Below are 20657 nucleotides of genomic sequence, written 5' to 3'. Positions count from 1 at the left end.
AATATTTCTTTGGATACTTTGGGATAAAAATACAACAAAAGCAGCAAAATAAAAAAGGACCTACCTAACCTCTCTAAAAACATCGCATAATTTCATCAACAACATCAGCTTCAGCAGGATAATGAAATCTTGCTTGTGCGGTACCTACAGTTTCCGAAAATAACTCCCTTTCCTTGTTGCTCTCAGCATGCTATCTCTATTATACGAGTATTGAACTAATTTAGCTATTTGTTGCCTTGAAACTTGGAACACGTTTTTCTCTATACATATGTATTTTCTTTTCCTTATCCTTTTGCAGATTCACAATGCCATACAACAGCCAGGCTTTATACGAGTGAAACGTGGATTACGTCCTGCCATACCAGCTATACATGGACTACCGTTCTCTTCGATAAATGGTGTGCCCAGCACACAAGGAGTGGAGCCCACTGATCCGTATTTTCCTTTTCAATGGTATTTAAAGAACACCGGACAGAATGGAGGCAAAGTGCGTCTTGACCTGAATGTTCAAGCAGCATGGGACCAAGGAATAACTGGCAAAAATGTCACCACTGCCATTATGGATGATGGTAAGATAGAATGACGACTGACGCGACACAACGCAGCGCAACGCGACGACGACGATGTTTGATTAGAAGCCGACAGTTAGCAGGCACGGCGGCACTCGTCTTCGTCGTTGTCGTCGATGCGTCCAGCGACGACGTTGTGTGGTGGTGTAACGTTGTTGGAAACAGGATGTCTTGTCCATCCCTGATTAAAAATGCTCATCACGCACAAAAGAAAATGATTGCACGAATAAAGATTTTAACTTTTCTTTTTCTTTTATTCTCTTTGCAGGAGTAGACTATATGCATCCTGATTTGAAGTACAATTATGTAAGTATAAATCCTTTAAGAAGTCATAAATCGATACTGCCTTGAGTTTATGTAAATCAAAATGAGAAACAAGGATAATGAGATGTTCCAAGAAGAAAAAGAAAGAATTTGTTTAGTGCGAGTTTTCAAAATTTATTAAGGGTTAATGTAAAAGTTTAAGTACTCTGAATCTCCGCAAGGGTTAAACAAATAAGTTTTCAAAGGATTAAGTTATTTGAACTTTATTTCTCCTCATTTACACTGAATTATTTCCATTTTCCATAAGGTTAAGTTATTTGAGGAAATTATGTGAAAACACGCACGAATCACATCAAGGACAATCTCTGGAAATTTGATATTGTTTTCTCATACTTTACTCTGTACCTTATAATTAGTCAATGAAACAGTTTGGAAAATTAAACCTTCTTTCCACGGGGGGTAAGAATATATATTAGTTGTTAAAGTTAATGCATGATGATGGAATATCAGCTGGAAGTGCACATATTTATGTTTTTCTTTTTTGGCCAAAATAGTTTTTCATATGTTTTCCAATTAAGAAATGTTATACAAAAGAAAACATGATTAATCATTTACATTTTAACGTCTCTTTTAAGCTGTTTAGGTGTAAAATACGTACAAACATATCCTCATGTCCTCAACCTAATATAAAGCATTATGCCAAGTCATTATTTTTAAGTAAAAGTTCAATAGGTTCCTAAATGTACATATGTCTACAAACTTCCACCCATCCTAGAACATTATATATTTAAATGAATGCTTATTTGTTGAACGAGAAAGAAATTGGTATTCGTTTTTATTTGAAAATTCTTCTTGGAACTTTGAAATGTTTATTGTATTTTTAAAAATCAACTTCAGACATGCAGGCTTCCTATTTCCCTTCTTGCTGTACTTTAAAATGATGTAGAGTAGGAAACAGGAATTCACCTTAACATTATTAGTTTCTTAAATTGCAAATTTTCGACATTGTAAATAGTCATTATTCTTAGTTTCTATATGCATACATGTGTACATAAATTCATACATATGTATGTGTCTTCATCGATTTATAGATTCGTAGAATTTAAACTTTATCTTTATTGAGAATATGAGGGACTAAGAAAGTTTATTTGTTTGAATTCCTTAAGGGAATAAAAACTGTTAAGCTGTTTGCAATAAATTTAGCTAAGAAATTCCAAAAAAAACCATTAATGGTAATTTTGTAGAGAACATTTCCTTCTTGAAAAGCCATACGAGGTAAAGTAGAAATTGATTTGAAAAACTTATGCAATATCCCAGTGAAATCCTGCTGCCGACAGAAATTGGCTTTATGAGACCATGGTAAAACTTTCTTAAATCTGGATGGGTGTGTTAGTAGAGTAGAGTTTAACATACAACACACTTAAACACATGTTTGCATTCCGTTAAACTTTATTGAATTCCCATAGGAAGTTACTGTAATTGGTCCGTTTTGTCAAATTGAGAATATTGACATTTCTCGACGTTTCAAGGTCCCTATAGAGTCGAAATAAAAGATTTTTAGAAGGATGTCTGTCCGTACGTTCACGACGTTTTTTTCGTCGTCCATAGCTCAAGATCCAGAAGAGATATCGACTTCAAATAAATGTAATTATACAGATAATAAGGCAGAAAGATGCACAAAGGGCTCTCAAGAAAATTGCGTGGGTGGTTTTTTCACCACACCAGTTTAATAATATCCCATGAACCAAAAACGCTAGAGACTTTAATTTAATTTTATATAATAAACGTGATCTCAGACAAATACATATTTTGAAAAAAATCCAATTAACATTTTTTTTTATGAATAAAAAAAACTGAAAAAAATGTTCACCTCGAAAATCTTACGAATATATTTAAAATGATTTCAACTCCAGAACAATTTTGTGCAACGAAAAAAACTTTTTTAACATCTGGTAAAATTTTTAGAGAAATTGACAGTTTTTTATAAGAAATAAAAACCTAAAAAAATTCACATTTGGTAAAAATTTAATTTCGACTCAATTATCTTTTTAAAAACTTAATATTATGGTTTTAAGCTTATTTATCTTCTAAGATATATTCTTTTCAACATTCGGTAAAATTTTGCAAAAACTGAATTGATAGTTTTTTTTTTAAACAAAAACTTAAAAGAAAATTAAAGAAAAATTTGTAAAAATTAACTTTCAACACGAATATCTTTTTAAAAATTTTCTTTCAACTAATTTTAACTTATAAGAAATATTGTTTACAACATTCTGAAAATTTTTGTAAAAAATCGAATCCAGTCTTTTTAAAAAAAATAAAATCCTAAATAAAAAATTAATAAAAGTTGGTAAAAATTGAATTTCGACTTAAATATCTTTTTAAAAGCGTTGAGATATTGGCTTTAATCTACTTTTATCTTTAAAAAAATATTGCTGTTAGCATTCATGAATATTTTAAGAAAAACGAATTGACAGTTTTCTTACAAAAAATAAAAACTTAACATGGAAACAGTACTATAGCTTGGTAAAAATTGTCTTTTGGCTCAATTAATTCTCAAAAATTAAAAATATTGCCTTCAAACTTTTTTTATTTAACAGAAAATATTGTTTTCGATATTCAGAAGTTTTTTAATGATGGGAAGTTCCTAGCTTAAATCAATTAATAATTATGATTACTTAAGGTGGCGCTACAGTTCTGAGTAAACTATTGCCTCACCCACAAACTTCACTATCTAGCTAGGTGACTCCAATTGCGCACTCAAAATTGGATGAGATCACTTTCCACTTGTTCGCACCAATTGATCCACGGTCTCCCTCTACTGCGCTGCCCTGTCGACGTAGATTCAAAGCTTTTACGGGCCAAAGCATTGGTTTTCATGAACTCCGTAAGATCCAGCCATCTTAGTTATTGGACTTTTATCCTTCTTTTTAGGTCTACTTAGCTGTACAGTCCGTACATCGCATCGTTCCATCTTCTTATCCAAGACGGGGATGATGAGGGTCTTATTTAGAGACATTTTGGCCGCTATCAGAGAGGGCTTTGCTACTCAAATGCTTTCTTAGCCCAAAGAAACATAGATTAGCAAGTGTTATTCTGCGTTTGATATTATCGCTGGTGTTGTTTTCTACGTTTACAGCGGAGCCTAGGTAGACGAAGTCCTTGACTACCTCAAAGTTACGTCTGTCGATGGTGATGTTTTGACCAAGACGTCGGTGTTGTATGTCCTTTCTTGACGACAGCATGTAGTTTGTTTTACTCTCATGAACCGTTGAACCCATTTTTGCCGCCTCTGCCGCAATACTAACAAAAGCCTCATTGACGCTCAGTTCTTTCGATGTCAATGTCATCAGCATATGCAAGTAATTGGACAGACGTTTTCAAAGATAGCGCCTCTAGTCTTGACGTGTGAGCTCTGCACTATTCTTTCAAGCACGATGTTAAAAAATCACATGACAGCGCCTTGTCTACCTGCCTTGTCACCTTGTCTAAAAACCTTTTTGACATCGAAAGGTTCTGTTAAGTTGTTTCCAACCTTTATAGAGTAGCGTGAATTCTCCATGGTCATCCTGCACAAACGGACGAGTTAAGCAGGGATGCCAAAACTAGACATGGATCTATACAGCTTGCCCCTGTAGATGCTGTCATATGCGGCCTTGAAATCGATGAAAAGATGGTGGGTGTTGATTTGGTGTTCTTGGGTTTTTTCCAGGATCTGCTGTAATGTGAATATTTGATCAACTGTGGATTTTCCTGATCTAAAACCACACTGATCACGTTCATGATGACGTTCACATTATAGAAGAGAAGATTTATAGGCGATGTTAAGTAGACTGATTCCTCTATAGTTGGTGCAGATTAGAGGGTCTCCTTTTTTCAGGATCGGGCAAACGATACTGAGGTTCCATTCATCGGGCATGCTTGCTTCCGACCATATCTTTCAGATAAGTTGGTGCATGCTCCTAACCAACTTATCTTCAACTGCTTTAAAGAGTTCGGCATTCAAGCCATCCGCTCCAGCGGCTTTATTAGACTTCAGCTTAGATGTGGCAATCTTTACTTCGTCTAAGTCGGGAGGACGGGATTGTTGGCTTTCGTAGTCTATTTTGAATGGATTATCCTGCCTGACAGCGGAATTCTGTTCGTTGTCGCCTATATACAATCTTCCGAAATGGTCCTTCCATCGTCAGCATTGGCGGCGGTTTCAAGACCCAAGACCTCTCGCATGACAGTACACCGCATTAAGAAAAAGGTAATCTCTTTGATAGGCAGTTCAACTCTGCCAGTAAGTGTTATGGCTCCGCCTGTACTTGAGCGCATTATTGATTTTATGGGACCATTCTTTTTTCACAATTGTGAATACCAAAAAGTTAATGCTGATGTGCCACAGGGTTTCGTTCTATTTCTCTGATCTCCTGTTTGCAACTTCTAATCCAAAACATTGTTTCGATGACGAAAGTACTCTTAGCTTCATATATTGATTTTTAGACTCACAACCCTCTTATTTGGATTTGGAACTGTAACGACAAAATAAGATAAGCTCATTAAATTCCGACCTAAACAGCAGTGTCCATTGGGGAATAAAAAACCGAGTGAAATTTAATGCTTCGAGAACGCAATGCTGTCTTGTATCGTTAAAGCGAGATATACCGCACTTTCAGCAATGATACTGTAAATCTTTCTATTCACGGTATATGTGTCACTAACCACCTTTTGTGGAACGATCACATACGATATGTCTCCAAAAATTCCGCAAGGTGTTCGAGTTTCTTAAGACGATGCAAGAAATTTGTCTCACCTTCTGATCTGGCTGATATCTACAAGACCTATGTATATACGTTCAAAGCTTGAGTGTAGCCCTCAACGTTGGGCTAGTGTTCCTGCAACTTGCTTAAGCGTCTTAGATAGTATTGAACGTAGAGAATTTGAATTGGTTGGTGATAATATCATCGTTTGTTTTTTTACGTCGCTTTAACATCGCCGTAAGGTTTCATTCTACACCCTATTTTACTGTTGCTTTACGGCTTATAATCTAGAGAAATAGGCAGCTACATCCCTCCCGTTAAGCAGTTCAACCGTAATATTTTTTTATAATTTACTATTAAATGAAGAATTTTTCAAATCATTTCCGTTACCAGGGACTGAATTTTTTGAATCTTCCGTCAATAAAATGAAGAAATATAGGTTAGGATTGCACATCTGTCAAGTCATATGCAGTAAAATTCCATTACGATCTCGATTGAATGGTTACGAGAAAATCACAATAATCATAATCAGTGATCCTTCGATTCATAATTTAAGTGGTATTTCTAAGAACGAATCCTGAGTTGAATTTTTTTCCAAAATCAATTTGAATTCACACAAAGAATTATGCAACCAATTAACATCCAGTTCAATTTAAATTTTAACTTTTTTTTATATTGTAGCCGTTTTTTGAAGATGGACTCTATTTGAACTCAATCCAGGAATCGATTGTTTTTAAATTCAATCACATACATAAATTATGTACGTACAATACGCATACATTTGTATGTATATGAAATTATTTGTCTTTTTCCTTTAAGCTTAAACTAAAGTTTTATTCTAAACGACATGTTGTGTGCGGCGTGTTATAATATCATTGGATAGAATAGTAGGAGTAGGTACACTCAGAGAAAAAAACATTGTTGGCGACTTAACAACTCGCATTTGAAAAATTTTAACATTTTAATTTTTAACTCAAGAACGTTTTCTTAAAACAAGAACTTTTTCAAAAATATAGTAGTTGAATCAACATATCGAAACATTTAACTTTCGTCAACAGGGAATTTTTTTTGGAATAAAAATAAAATATTTATTTTTGGGGATAAAAATTGGAAGCAATTATTTAATTCTTAAAATAACAACGCCATCTTTTAAGGTGTTTAATGCTTTTCACTATGCCTACCTAGTTTTAGTGTGTCGTGCACTAACACACAATATTTTCTTTCTTATATTGAACCCCATCTAGATTTCCAAAACAAAAATTAAGTTGCATGTGTAACTTTACTTACACACACACGAACAAAACGATACCATCCCATTAAGAACGAAATTTTTGATTCAAAAGTTTAGTGTTTCTCAACAAAAACGTAATTCTTGAACTGCAAAATCTAACTGTTAATTTTATTTGTGTAAAAGCAAATACCACACACACAACTCAAAGCCATCACCAGGCTAAGAACAAAGTTTTTAAATCAAATGAGCTTTGTTTCGCAACAACAATTTAGTTCTTGATATCCTAAGAATTGCAAAATCTAACTGTTATTTTATTCTGGTCGCCATTTCATTTCTATGTGATTTTTATAAAGTGCAGTAGTGACTCGTGAGTTAGTTGTGATTTTAAAATAACTTATTATTAAAATAATGGAAAATATAAGTGAAGAAGTTGAATTTATAAATTTGGACACTATAGTGTATGAGTTGTTTCAAGAGTGGAATATGTCCCCGGATTGAATAAACGCTTTAGCCGAATGTCGAATTTCTACAGAGAATTTGTTGAAAATGTTGAATTTTCATGAAATCGACGAAATTTTGAACAAAAGGGAATTATTATCGGAGAAAATAAAGTCTAGATATAATCTTAATAAATGGCGAGAACAAAACGATGTAAGTATACCAAATCAAGTGACTATTGTATAAAATTGTAGAATAAAAAAAAAACAAAAGATAATCCATTTTTTGGAAAATTTCTCGCCTAAGAAGCATTTTAAGCAAATTATCTTGTATGGAAAATTTTCATTTTAGTGTTAATTAGTGGCATGTTGTGCAAACGACCGTACTTTGTCCATGGTTTCGAGTTGGATTTCATCTGGAACTCTATTGTCGAGCCTTACTAAACCAGATAGCATCACTGCCATTTCAAGTTCAGAGTTTGACTTAGAAACTATCTTGAAAGGCACAGTCTCCGGAGAAGAATGTGTCCAAAAACAATGGAAAATGCAGCAAAAGAGATCAAAAAATATATCCCCACTGGAGACGAACGTACCTATTATGTACCAAGATGCGGAAAGAAACAACCGTCAGGCAAACTTTTCTATCCTTTGCGAAGCCGGCACAAGTAAAAGAATGAATGTCACGGAAGATACGCCCTTTAAAGTTGTTGTAACTAAAGAAAAAACTGAAAAAACAATATTGACAATAAATAATACATATACCTTTTATATTAACCGTAAATTTGTGTTTAACATTATTCCTCCAAGACCAATTGCAGCAAATGCTTAAGGATAGGATTTCTTCTTACTTATGGGCTTGTTTTTAGACTAAATGATTTTGGTTTTAGGTGAGTATTTAATATTTTGAGGTTTTGAGAAAATTTTATAGGTTCTTGGGGCAAGAATTGAAGTTCTTGACTATTCTGAAAGAAATGGTTCTTACGACAACAATGTACGTTTTTAAACGTAACGATACCGATAACGTTAATTTTTGGCACAACAATGTTTATTCTTTGTGTATTGAAAATAATGTTCTTGTTTTAAATATAAAAGTTATTAAATTTTGAGAACTTTATTTTTGGTTTTAAAATAAAAGTTTTCAAGACTTAAATAACACTTTACTCTCTTAAGTTAAAATAAAAAGTTGTTGGGCAGATTTTAACCTACATATTTTCTTGAGACAAAGTATAAAACTTTTGGCAGAACTATTTTTTTCTCTGAGTGTATATGGGGTATTTCTAACACCTGTGCTGAGTATAGATTGGGGCAGAAGCAAACATTTTTAATTGGATTTTCAATCACACAATGGGCAGTGAATTTTCTTATCAAGCAGTGCATTAATCTCAGACTGTAGAGAGATGGAGGGACTTTAATTAAATAACCATTGGAATAAATTTGCAATGAGACAGAAATTTTAGATCTCTGTGAGGAATAATTATTTTTAGAATTTTATATAGCTTTCTTAACACAGTTGGAAAAAATTTATTGTGTTGGTGTCATAATTAATAAAAGATCAGATCTTTTCAAATGGTCAAACATCAACAGTTTCAGAGATGGAGGGTAGAATTTTCAAAATTTTATTTGTTAAAAAATTGCAAGGACTTTTTCCTTAAAATATGAAACCCCTTCACTATTTTTCTAATCTTCCACTGATAAGTTCAGCAGTCTATTAACTATTAACCGGTATTATTATCACATACAAAACAAGTTCCTGACCCAATGACAACGATGTTATGAGCAGTTATCTTATGAATACCTTGACGAAAGGAATTAAGGATAAAGTTTCATTTATATGATATGAAAAGTCTCAAAAACGTATCTGCAACTAGGCCACAAGTTTTTCAAGGTGCTTTTCACATTATGCATTCCAAAACTTCAAAAACTTTGACCTTTTTTTGATTAGAAATTTTCTTATTCCTTTCTGATATAATAGTTACGTGTTCTTTGCTGTTCAAAGTATAATATGATGCACTTGTGAAAGAATATAACAAGTTCATTATGAGTAAATAAGTTCTGAATTTTAAATGTCAAAGGGTAAAAACTAAAACTTTGGAAGTGCGTTGATATTGTAAACTTTCCACATAACTATAGCTCATACTCGTGTGTTGAGTATGTACATTAGACTGATTCAAAAATAAAAACAAATATTTCTTTGGTTTTCAAAGCAACTATAATTTTGCAAAAAATAAATAAAAAATGCAGAAAAGTCGAATGGAAAATAGAAAAGCGACCTCTAAATATCAATGTGCAATTTTGATTGGAGTATTATTTTACTAGCCTCCAAAAGTTGATTACATGGAATCGTTTTAAGTTTTTGTTTTTCGGAATCGGTCTAATGTTTATCTCACAAGTTGAGTATCAAATTGCCTTGGAAAGAGATATAGAAGTAAAAGTTAGATGACTCAACTAAAATGAAATATTTTATAGTAAAACTTACGAGTAAGGATTGCATCATGTGTATGTTACTTCCGTTTCGATCTATGAGAACTAAAACTATATTATTGACTTGTAGGTACTTGTAAGATTATTGGATTTTCGTATACGTATATATTTAGATAGTATAAGTACACTACACATGTACATTTTAGTTGTTTGTTTTGGAAAAGTTCGTGAAAAAGATTGTGGCTATGAAAATGCAGCAATAGCATTTTAAAATAAATGTTGCGTCGATTTGTTTGAGAAGGGCTTATATGAACATCCTCACCCCATACATAAATAAAGAACGAATGGTAGCAATAAGACGCTTACGATTATATATCGTAAGCGTCTTCATCTTATAATTAAAGTAATATTAAATTTCAAATTCGATCATCTTTTTTAATTAATATAAATATTGCATTTCTTCCATATATATTTACAATTTTAAACTATTTGCCACATGAAAAAAGTTCAAGACATGGCACCAAATTTAATTTCTATTAAATTTGTTTGATATCTATGACACATTATTTTATTATAGTATTTCTAGTTTTTTTATACATTTGTGTATCAAGTCATCAAAAATTTGTTTATTTCAAAATCGATAAGGATATCCATTTGTGCCTTATTTTTAAGTTGTCACTAGGGTTTAACATAACGTTAATAAGAAATCATTCTAAAAAGTTAAAGAATTTGATAATATAATTTAAGGTTTTTAATATTATGATCAAGAATTTAGATTTATTATAAAGATAATCATTTATCATTATCATTAGGTAAGTTTAAAATATGATTTAGGGCAAATGGACGTCACGTCTTCTAACTGTCATAGTTCATATAAATGAGGGTAACTTCATATAAGTCTTCAGCATGGCTTTTTTGCCAAGCCCACTTTTGGGGGCATTTTAAAAAATTTCTTTACCTTATTTCGTTGGCTTTATGGTATATAGCGCTATCCTGTTAGAACCAAAGGTTCTTAATTCAATTCAGACACGAAAAAGTCTATTAATACTATATGGCGTTCCTTAGTGACTGTCACGTTATGGCCGGCTTGATTTTGATTCCTCTGCCCGTAGAACACAACAAAGATTGACCTTTTGAAAATGAAAAGAGCGCCTTAACGTTGACTTTTGGCTATTTGCTTTTGGGTCTATTGACACAACGTGCGGCGCGCTCTTAATTATTAAAACGTAAACAATTATTAAAAATAATTTTTTTCTGAATACTTATTCATGCCAAAGCGCGCATAAAAAAGGCTTATTAATACATTTTAAGCATGCTCTGGGGCCCAAATACAAACGGACACCATGTAATATAGGATGGTTATATATTTTTCGACAACTTACTACTAGATTAAAAATTATTTAAACAAAAATTTGACGACGTGGATTCGAAGAGTTTCTAAACCGAAGCATTGGTTTTCATGTGCTCTACGTGACTCAGCCATCGCAGTCCTTGGACTTTTATGGCTGAATCACAAACACGCTGCAGCTTCGGATTCGTCTGCGTTACGGTGGGCCTGCTTCGAGGTTGCTTTGAATGACACTTCTATTATTTCATTCCTCCAAAGAGCAAATATTTTGTTTGTTGACATTTTTTTACAGCTGTTGTGCTGTCAGACAAAGCAAATGTTCAGATAATTGAACTTGAGCTTCGGTTTGGAGTCACATTACGTTACATTATGTTCTTTTCCTAACGATTGTCAAAAGAAACGTGAGGTCGAAGCTCCATTGTGATAGCATGCATTGAATTCCTATGGCTGAACTCGTAAACGTCAGGAGAAGCCGAGGCTGAAGCGTGTTTGTGATTTAGCCATTATCATTCTGGCTAAGTCTCGAGCTCGACGCTCGTCGTTCCATCTTCTCCTCCACTCAACTTTTGTTTATACGGGATCGTAGATCACGCGAAGAACTTTTCTCTCGAAATGACTCAGGGTGGTTCTATCTACTGTGTAGCAGGACAGGGATGATTATTGTCTTGTATAGCGACACTTTGGTTGCTTTAGAGTGGGCTTGAATACTATGTTTCTTTCTTAGCCTAAACAGTAGTTAGCAAGAGTAATTCTTCCTTTGTTCTCAGCGCTGGTGTTGTTTTCTGTGTTCAAAGCGAAAAGTAGGTAGACAAAGTCCTTAACTACCTCAAAGATAACTGGGACGGTCTCAATAATTATTTTAGGATCTTCAACTGGTCACTATGCTTCCTCGATAGTGACGTTGACGCCAGCGCCAGTTTGATTCTCCTAGGAATGAGAACTTTTATCCTGAATAGGGTTAAAAGCATCAGACGCATGGTCAGATGAGAGCTGCAAAGAGGTTATTAGGGTGAAGAAGGTAAGTTTCCGTTGTTTTAAAGCCAATTCAATTGAGGAAAACCGGAATAAGTTCAGGCAAGCCAGGAAGGGCTGCAACGCCCATATTCGACGGACTAAATGTTTCCATGACCAAAAATTACGGCAAAAAATACTGCAATGTCCCAAAGGCAGTACAAATTTTTGGTCATTTGTAAAATATATGAGGAATTCTTCCTCTTCTTGGTTCCAACGCTCTATTTGTTATATCTTTTTTATAGGCAGTTTTCCACCAATGCAACGCTGCCAGTGAGTGTAATGACTTCACCTGTACCAGAGCGAGTTAGTAATTCTATGGAACCAATCTTTTTTCACACTCTTACTGTGCCAATAGTTCTAAAAGATCTCAATATTCATAAATCCGCTGGTCTGGATGGTATCCCCGCTTTTGTTCTGAAGAGGTGTTCTTTAACGCTGGCAAAACCACTGCGTGAGCTTTTTCATCTGTCCTACTATTCAGGTCGCGTTCCGAGTGGATGGAAAACCGAATTTGTGCAGCCTATTCCCAAAAATATCGAATCTTCCTCAACGTCTAGTAACCGAACGATTTTACTTACGTTTCTTCTTTCCCAGGTCATGGAAACGCTGATTAATTATCAGCTCAATTATATCGAAGATAGAAAGCTTCTTAATGACTGACAAGACGACTTTCGTTGCAATAGAACGGTGGAGCAAATCTTCACATCGTTTTGGAGAAATTAAGATTATTGCACTTGATATTTCAAAAGCATATGATAGGGTTTGGCGTTAGCCTTTCCTATCACAAATACGTGCTTTCGGTTTTCCTGAATCCGTTCCTAATTGGATTAGTAATTACCTTTCGAATCGTTCAATAAAAGTTGTATTGGATTCAAGTCTGAAAACCACAAAATAAATGCTGGTGTTCCCCAATGCTCTCTTCTATCTCCAACAGTCTTTCTCATTTTTATTATTGATCTCCTGATTAATGTCTTCTGTGTGCAACTTCCAATCCAATACATTGTTTCGCTAACGATAGTACTCTAAGTTTTTCACATTCTTTTTCAGATTCACATCCCTCTTCTTCGGATTTGGAACTGCAACGACAAAATATAATAAACTCATTAAATTCCGAACTAAACAACATTTTACAATTGGGAATAAAAAACCGTGTAGACTTTAATGCTTCGAAAACCCAATGCTGTCTTGTATCATTAAAACAAGATATACCCCTTTGCCATTATCCATAGATGGCACTTGCATCGAGGAGACTGAATATCTCGATATTCTCTGTATCACCAACCACCTTTTTTGGAACGCCAAAAATGCCGCAAGATGTTTGGGTTTTCTAAGGCAATAAGTTTTTCTCTCCCTCTGATCTGGCTGTTATTTACAAGACTTATATACTTCCCTTTCCTAGTAATCACAGTGTGTCTACATAATAAGGGTAGTACTATCCCCTTGAGTGTGCGCTTATTATAAAAAAAGTTACGCCTACGGTGACGTTTTGACCTTTCTTTGTTCTTTGTTTTGCCCTAATTAACCTATAATCTGGTTGACGTGGGAGCTCTGCAATATTTTCTTAAGAACGATGTTAAAGAAATCACATTACAGCGCATCACCTTGTCCAAAGAATTTTTTTCTGTATTGAGTGGATCATCCTGCCTTAAAGAGGAATTTGGTTGGTCGTCAACATTGTACAGTCTGCAGAAGTGGTTCCTCCTATACTCAGCATTGAATGCGGTTCGAACTGCATTTCTGATTTTGAACCTCTCAGCATCTTCGAACGCACGCTTCTCAAGCTCTCTCTTTATCCTTATGAGAAGTCGGTGTAATAATATGCAATAATAAAACCTTTAATTTTAATACTGCGTTCAATTTTTTATGCAGGCAATCAATACTGGAAAAAGCAATCATTACTGGTTTTTGATAATTACTCTTGTTTTCAATTACCATTATTATGTAGAGCTTTTTTAATGGTACAAATCCCACTTCGTAAATTTTTTCTTCTAAAAATAAATAAATTAAGCCGTAGAGAACCAGGGTCTAGTGACTTAGAACTCTCAACCATTCCTGTGTGCGAGTAGTTGCAGGGAAGGAGGTGACCTACAGTTTATAAGCCGATTCCGAACGGCTGATTTGAGAAAGCACTTTTCATGACAAGAACTACTCTTGCTAATTCGTCAATTCCTCGCAAGAGGCAGTGCCCGTGAAAAAAAATTAGGTGGCACAGGCAGGGATCGAACCCAAGACCTCCGCTTAGAAGGTTAATCTTGAATCTACTTAGATTATAGTAATTTGTACCTTCTTGTCGATTGAGTTTCGGGATGTGAGTTATAACAGCAACGTTTGATATACCCCTTATGTTTATAATGCTTCAAAAAGTCAATGTTGTATTTTGTCGCTAAACATGGGCTTCGTACGCCTCCCCAACCACTTTATTGAATAGTGATGTTTTCATCGTTGTTATTTAACGAACCGTATTCAATTTTATTTTAAAATTTAAAACGACAAGCAGCCCTTTTTGGTATTCGTTATCAAGTTGAGCATTATTTTTATTTCAGTATTATAAAACCTGTGAAACAAATAGTTATAGAATAAAGCACATCTTTTGCAACTTTTATTCAATGTGGCAGTTCAGTGGCACAATGTGTTTGTTTAAAAAAAAAAAGTAAAAATTATTCATAAACAATTCCAACATTACACTTTCTTAGCCTCAAATCAATAATATACAGGCATAAACTCAATCCATATAATGAAAATTTCTTCGAAATTATTCTTGTTCCTCATTTTCTTTCACTGAACTTTAAAAACATCAACTTGCTTAGACATAATTAAATGAACCCTCACAAAACACAACTTTTATATGTATACTTACAGAACGCTGAAGCCAGTTATGACTTCAGCAGTAACGACCCATTTCCATATCCTCGATACACGGATGATTGGTTCAACAGGTATAACCTCATATCTACATCCCTTATCATTGTTAGACTTCGTATCCTAAGCTCATCCTTCATTCATTTTCAGTCATGGAACACGATGTGCAGGAGAAGTTGCTGCTGCACGTGACAATGGCATATGTGGCGTAGGAGTTGCTTATGATAGTAAAATTGCGGGTAAGAAAAATATGACTGCTGGCATATTGAATTATTATGGTTATATCATTCATCACATTCACACTCCAACGCACTCCAGGGATACGAATGCTGGACCAGCCTTACATGACGGATTTGATCGAGGCAAATTCCATGGGGCATGAGCCCCACAAGATTCATATATACAGTGCGTCATGGGGCCCCACTGACGATGGTAAGACGGTTGATGGGCCACGAAATGCAACGATGAGGGCGATTGTGCAGGGTGTTAACGAGGTACTTACTTTAACTTTTAACAATTCCATATAAAATGTATAAACTATTCAATTGTTGTTTGCTTCAGGGACGAAATGGATTAGGAAATATTTACGTGTGGGCTTCGGGTGATGGTGGTGAAGAGGACGATTGTAATTGCGACGGCTATGCTGCTTCAATGTGGACAATTTCGATTAACAGCGCCATAAATGACGGTCAAAATGCTCACTACGACGAGAGTTGTTCATCGACGTTAGCCAGTACTTTTAGTAATGGTGCTAAAGATCCAAATACCGGAGTTGCAACCACCGATCTGTATGGAAAGTGCACAACAACACATTCGGGAACGAGTGCCGCAGCACCTGAGGCAGCCGGAGTGTTTGCCTTGGCTCTGGAGGCGAAGTAAGATTCATATTTTTGCAAAGACATAATAAACCATTGGACTTCTCATGATGCTTATTGCTTCTTCTCTTCTTCTACGATCCAGCCCAAGCTTAACATGGCGTGATATTCAGCACTTGACTGTGTTAACATCGAAAAGGAATTCGCTCTTCGATGCTAAGAACCGTTTCCATTGGACAATGAACGGCGTCGGCCTCGAGTTCAACCATCTTTTTGGTTTCGGAGTTCTCGACGCTGGTGCAATGGTGACTTTGGCGAAGCAATGGCGTACTGTACCACCTCGTTATCATTGTGAAGCTGGAGCTGTTTCTGAGCCACAGTAATTTTAAAAACAATTTTAAAACATTTCAGAATAATCTTAGTAAATGTTTTTTACTTTTATTTGAAAAGTCAAATAGCAGCTGGAAAGTCGTTGTATCTTGAAATAAAAACAGACGCATGCAAAGGAACTGATACTGAAGTAAATTATTTGGAACACGTGCAAGCAGTCATAACAGCAAATGCTTCAAGACGAGGTGATTTGGAACTATTCTTGACATCGCCCATGGGAACAAGGTGATAGGAATTTTTCATGATTCACTAAGTTACTCAAAAACTTTATAAGCATTTTTAAATTTCCTTTTTTGTTTTCTTGAATTAATTTCAGCAGATCAATGATTTTATCGAGACGAGCTAACGACGACGATCATCGGGATGGATTTACTAAATGGCCATTTATGACAACACACACTTGGGGTGAATACCCTCATGGGACGTGGAAGCTTGAGGTAAAAACCATTAATTTTCTACAAAAAAGTGTATCTTATGCTTAGCTTAGGTTAGGTTGAGGGGCTGACAGTTGATGTCTTTACCGTCACACTTAGATCAAAACAGATTCATTGTAATACCCGTGAGTATTGCTACTCAAGCTAATACGAAAAACCTATGTGTTCAGTTAGTCAAGCCATTTAGAGGCTTTGACGAAGTTCAGAATGTTCGCACCTGGCGTACTAGAGAGTTCTTTTAAATCCCCGAAAAAATAGTTGGCAAGCAGTTTCTTCTCTTGATGGGAGAGTGTGGGATAGTGACACAGAAAGTGCGGAGTGTATTCATGCACCTCCTCTTCACCGCATCCTCTGCATAGATCATTTGAACTGATTCTCATACCGAGATACTTTGCGTGATCCGAGATTTTGAGAAGGCATCCTTCAATTGAAGGTATTTTAAAATCACGTATTTTGCGCCTGTTAGTAAATAGCACCAGTTCTGTTTTAGCTGGATTGACTGTCAGCCCACAGTTCCTAGTCCATTTTACCAACGAGAGGGCGTATTCGGTTTGTTCACTGATAGTGGGTACGGTACGGTCGCTAATATTGCAAGATCATCAGCGTAGGCTATTATCCTTACTCCACTTGATTTCAATTTAGAGAGTATGCTGTTCATGACAAGAACCCAAAGTAGCGGTGAGAGAACTCCACCATGAGGAGTGCCCTTGGATGTGGTTACTCTCACCATTTCTTCCACTAGCTCACAGTTAATTTTTCTCTTTCTTAGCATACACATTATCCACTGTGTTATTGCCTTTTCGACTTTGTGGTCGTCCAAGGCTTGCTTCACTGTTTCGTTCTTCACGTTATTGAATTCTCCCTCAATATCTAAGAACGTTGCAATGGTATATTCCTTGTCTTTCAGTGATTTTTTTATGACGCTTTCAACGCTTTTTCCTTTAATATAGGCATGTTGAAATTCCGATATACAGTCCGGTTTCAGGGTGCTTCGGATGTGTATATCAATTAGCCTTTTAAAAGTTTTCAAAATAAACGATGTTAGACTAATGTGTCTATAGTCTTTGGCCTCCGTATGGCTAGGTTTACCAGCCTTAGGGATGAAAACTACCTTTACCTTACGCCACCACCATTTAAGGCTATTATCGAAAGTGCTAGGTAGGTGTAGAATGATAAGGTTTATGCTCTTCTGAAGCATCATAGTTAAGATTCCGTCTAGACCAGGGGATTTGTACGGGGAAAAGGAGTGAATGGCCCATTTTATCCTTTCTTCCGTTATAATATCTGATGGTACTAGGGTTTTTGTATGAGACTCTGTTTCTGGACTGCGGATATCAGCTACGCAGCCAGGAAAATGAGTAATCACAGGGAACTCAAGCGTTTCGCCACCGGATTCAGTCCAGCTGCCTGTAGGTTTTTTGAGAGATCCTAGAGTGACTGAATCCTTGGTCAAAATTTTCCTGAGGCTTGCTGATACATTGTACTTTCTATTTCATCGCGGAAGGCCATCCATGAGATACATTTTGATCGTTGTGTTTCGACCTTAAAAATACGTTGACTGGTCTTATAATATTCACAATCAGCTTCTTTCCTAGCTATTTTGGCGAAGTTGAAAAGTCTTCCAGTTTCTTTTCTCAAGTTGCCTATTTCATTGGTCCACTAGGGTGTTTCTTTTTCCTACCTTTTCCCATATGATTGATAGGACAACTTTTTTCTAAATCGCGATTAAGAACAACTCTGAGTTTTTCTGACGCAATATCTAAGTCGGAGGGTTCTTGAGACATAAGTGTGTCCGGGTTTTGAATCCCCTGTCCTACTTCCCTACAGAATACATTGCAGTTTGTTTTCCAGAAATTCCTGAAGGGTTTTTGTTCTTTAAGAACATTCCATTGATCTATTACAATTGTGTTTGAGTTATTAGTTAGGGTAGCGTCAAGCACTTCTTTTCTATTTTTAGTTACAAAAGTGGGTTCGTTACCCCTGTTTGCTACTAAAATATTATGGTCTGGTATAAATTCAAAAAGAGACTCACCTCTATTGTTGATGTCGGTACTGCCCCATTGGGTGTGATGTGAGTTTGTATCACAGCCTAGTACCACGTCCCATCTCTCAGAGGCAGCTACAAGCTGGCTTGTGTTGTTAGCGGGAGGCCCTTCTGGTATATCATGCGGCATGTCAGGATGTCAGGATCAGTGGTGGGAGCCCCTTCCTTTCTAGTTACACAGCACACTGGTCTGTATCACTGTAATTTGCTAAAAGAAAGAGATTAAACTTTTTCTTGGCTAAAATTCATACGCTTAGCTTACGGTATGGGTAGATTCCAGTTTTAATTGCGTTTTAGTACTTCGAATTAAGTACATTTCTGTACGGTTTCTAAAGGGAAGTCCTTATCTTTAGAAATTCTTGGAACTAATTTAGGTTCCGTAATTTCCGATTTATGGCTCATTGCAAATTGGCCCATAATTTCTGTTGATAATTTTTCGTCTTTGTAGATATTAAAAATTATCAGATAAATTTTTCCTTCAAAACATGTTCGGGAGAGGATAAATAGGACTCTACTTTTGTTGGCTTTTGGTTTACGGCGTGGTAATGGACAAAATGAACGTTGTTGAGATTTGTCAATTCTTGGTGCTTGGTGCTGCACAACAGCGTGTTCTTTTCTATAAGCACACTACCGTGATATATAATCTAAATTGGACTACACTTCATGCAATCGTGTTTTTTTGGAACGTGTGGTATTCTTTACTATTCCAAAATTGTAAGAAGAAAGAGAGAAAGAAAGTTTTCTTTATATCAATATGCTTTTGAAAAGTCTTCTTACAAGCTTACAAAATTTATAATTATCTAAATATTTTAAAAAACTAAAGTCATTTAACTCTGCAGCTTCCGAATTGAACAGAAGAAAGTGTATCTGAAAAAGAGAAACCAAAAAAACTTTAAACAATCTAAAACATATGTTACCCTCGAGTTGAAAGAAAGACCTGGGGGCACAAAAGCCAATACTTTAATAATCCTTATTACCATGGCGAAATTTTCATTTTGCCCAAATTTCACTTGAAAGTCCAAATTTTGGAGTTTCCGCCATATTATTTGGCATAAAATGAAATAGACACCCGTTGGTCTATTTGGAAAAAAAGTTTGGGCGGATCTTATGATGACCATTTCGAAGTTCGAAACTATCCTTTCTGGATAAAGCGAGATATTGATTTCTCAGGCGTATTTGAGGAGTTGGAGACAAAGCATTCTGCCTCCGAAAAAAGCTGGATGGTTTGCTTTGTGCCCAACAAAATTCTGGGAAAGCACAAAGAGTTCACCGTTGGTATACTTAATGTGCTCTGGAATGCAAATTTCCTCTCCTCTAGAAGAAAATATTGATTTCAACATACATTTTTTAAAAAGTTAAAGATAAAAACTTGACAAATATATGTACATCTACTTGTGAATTTATTTGAATCATTTAAAATATTATTATATTCTAACACTTAAAAAGGTTATATAAAATCACTGTCATCACTTTTCCAGAATTCTCCACTTTTAAATAACACACAGTTTTAATATTAATTTTGACTTTTTATTTAAAGTACTTTTCAACCTTTTTGCACTAAGGTTCACAAAATTTCGCAATTGGAAACATAACACACAATCACATATTCCACAACTCTACATACCTGGGCATTTCCGAAATCCATTTTTCACGTAGAAAACCAACTCGTTTACGTCACTTAAACATCGACGAAAAGTGTCTTGTGTCACCCTCTTTTACCGTTATTTTAATGGATTATGTGAAATAGCCAGTTGCATTCCTTCCCTCAAAGAATTTAACAGTAATACCCGCGCTTCTGGAAATGTCCATCAGTTTACCCTTGAGCCCAACTTCGGCCGTACTATGAAGTACAGAGATTTATTTTTTAGCCGTACTACGCGAATGTGGACTATTTTGCTCTATCTTTCCCTGTTATTTCAATGTTCAGGAATTCAAAATCAATGTACTCCATCATCTCATATCTAACCATTCCCTATTTTCCGAATGCTGACACTGTGTCTTTTGTTTGTGAGGAAATCACAGAAATCTATAATCTATGAATCTTTTTTGAGTTCTCTACGACTTGGGTTCAAAATCAAATGGGGTG

General features: G+C 35.3%; 1 protein-coding gene across 2 annotated transcripts in view; it reads left to right on the top strand.

Moving 5' to 3' along the window:
• Positions 1 to 20657, top strand: part of LOC129942097 (neuroendocrine convertase 2) — a 123550-nt gene that overhangs the window by 102153 nt on the left and 740 nt on the right. The window contains exons 3-11 of one of the 2 annotated variants that reach the window (XM_056050895.1): positions 299 to 569; positions 838 to 875; positions 14889 to 14965; positions 15039 to 15127; positions 15207 to 15382; positions 15450 to 15763; positions 15849 to 16082; positions 16154 to 16318; positions 16410 to 16530. In XM_056050895.1, coding sequence (XP_055906870.1) covers positions 299 to 569; positions 838 to 875; positions 14889 to 14965; positions 15039 to 15127; positions 15207 to 15382; positions 15450 to 15763; positions 15849 to 16082; positions 16154 to 16318; positions 16410 to 16530 — 1485 coding nt within the window. The remainder of the gene's footprint in view (positions 1 to 298; positions 570 to 837; positions 876 to 14888; positions 14966 to 15038; positions 15128 to 15206; positions 15383 to 15449; positions 15764 to 15848; positions 16083 to 16153; positions 16319 to 16409; positions 16531 to 20657) is intronic. The other variant, XM_056050896.1, reaches the window with a different exon arrangement.

The sequence above is a fragment of the Eupeodes corollae genome, chromosome 1, assembly GCF_945859685.1.
Source record: "Eupeodes corollae chromosome 1, idEupCoro1.1, whole genome shotgun sequence".
In the NCBI taxonomy this organism is placed as follows: domain Eukaryota; kingdom Metazoa; phylum Arthropoda; class Insecta; order Diptera; family Syrphidae; genus Eupeodes; species Eupeodes corollae.
Note: the sequence above shows the minus strand (reverse complement) of the source record. Positions and strands in the feature narration are given on the sequence as shown.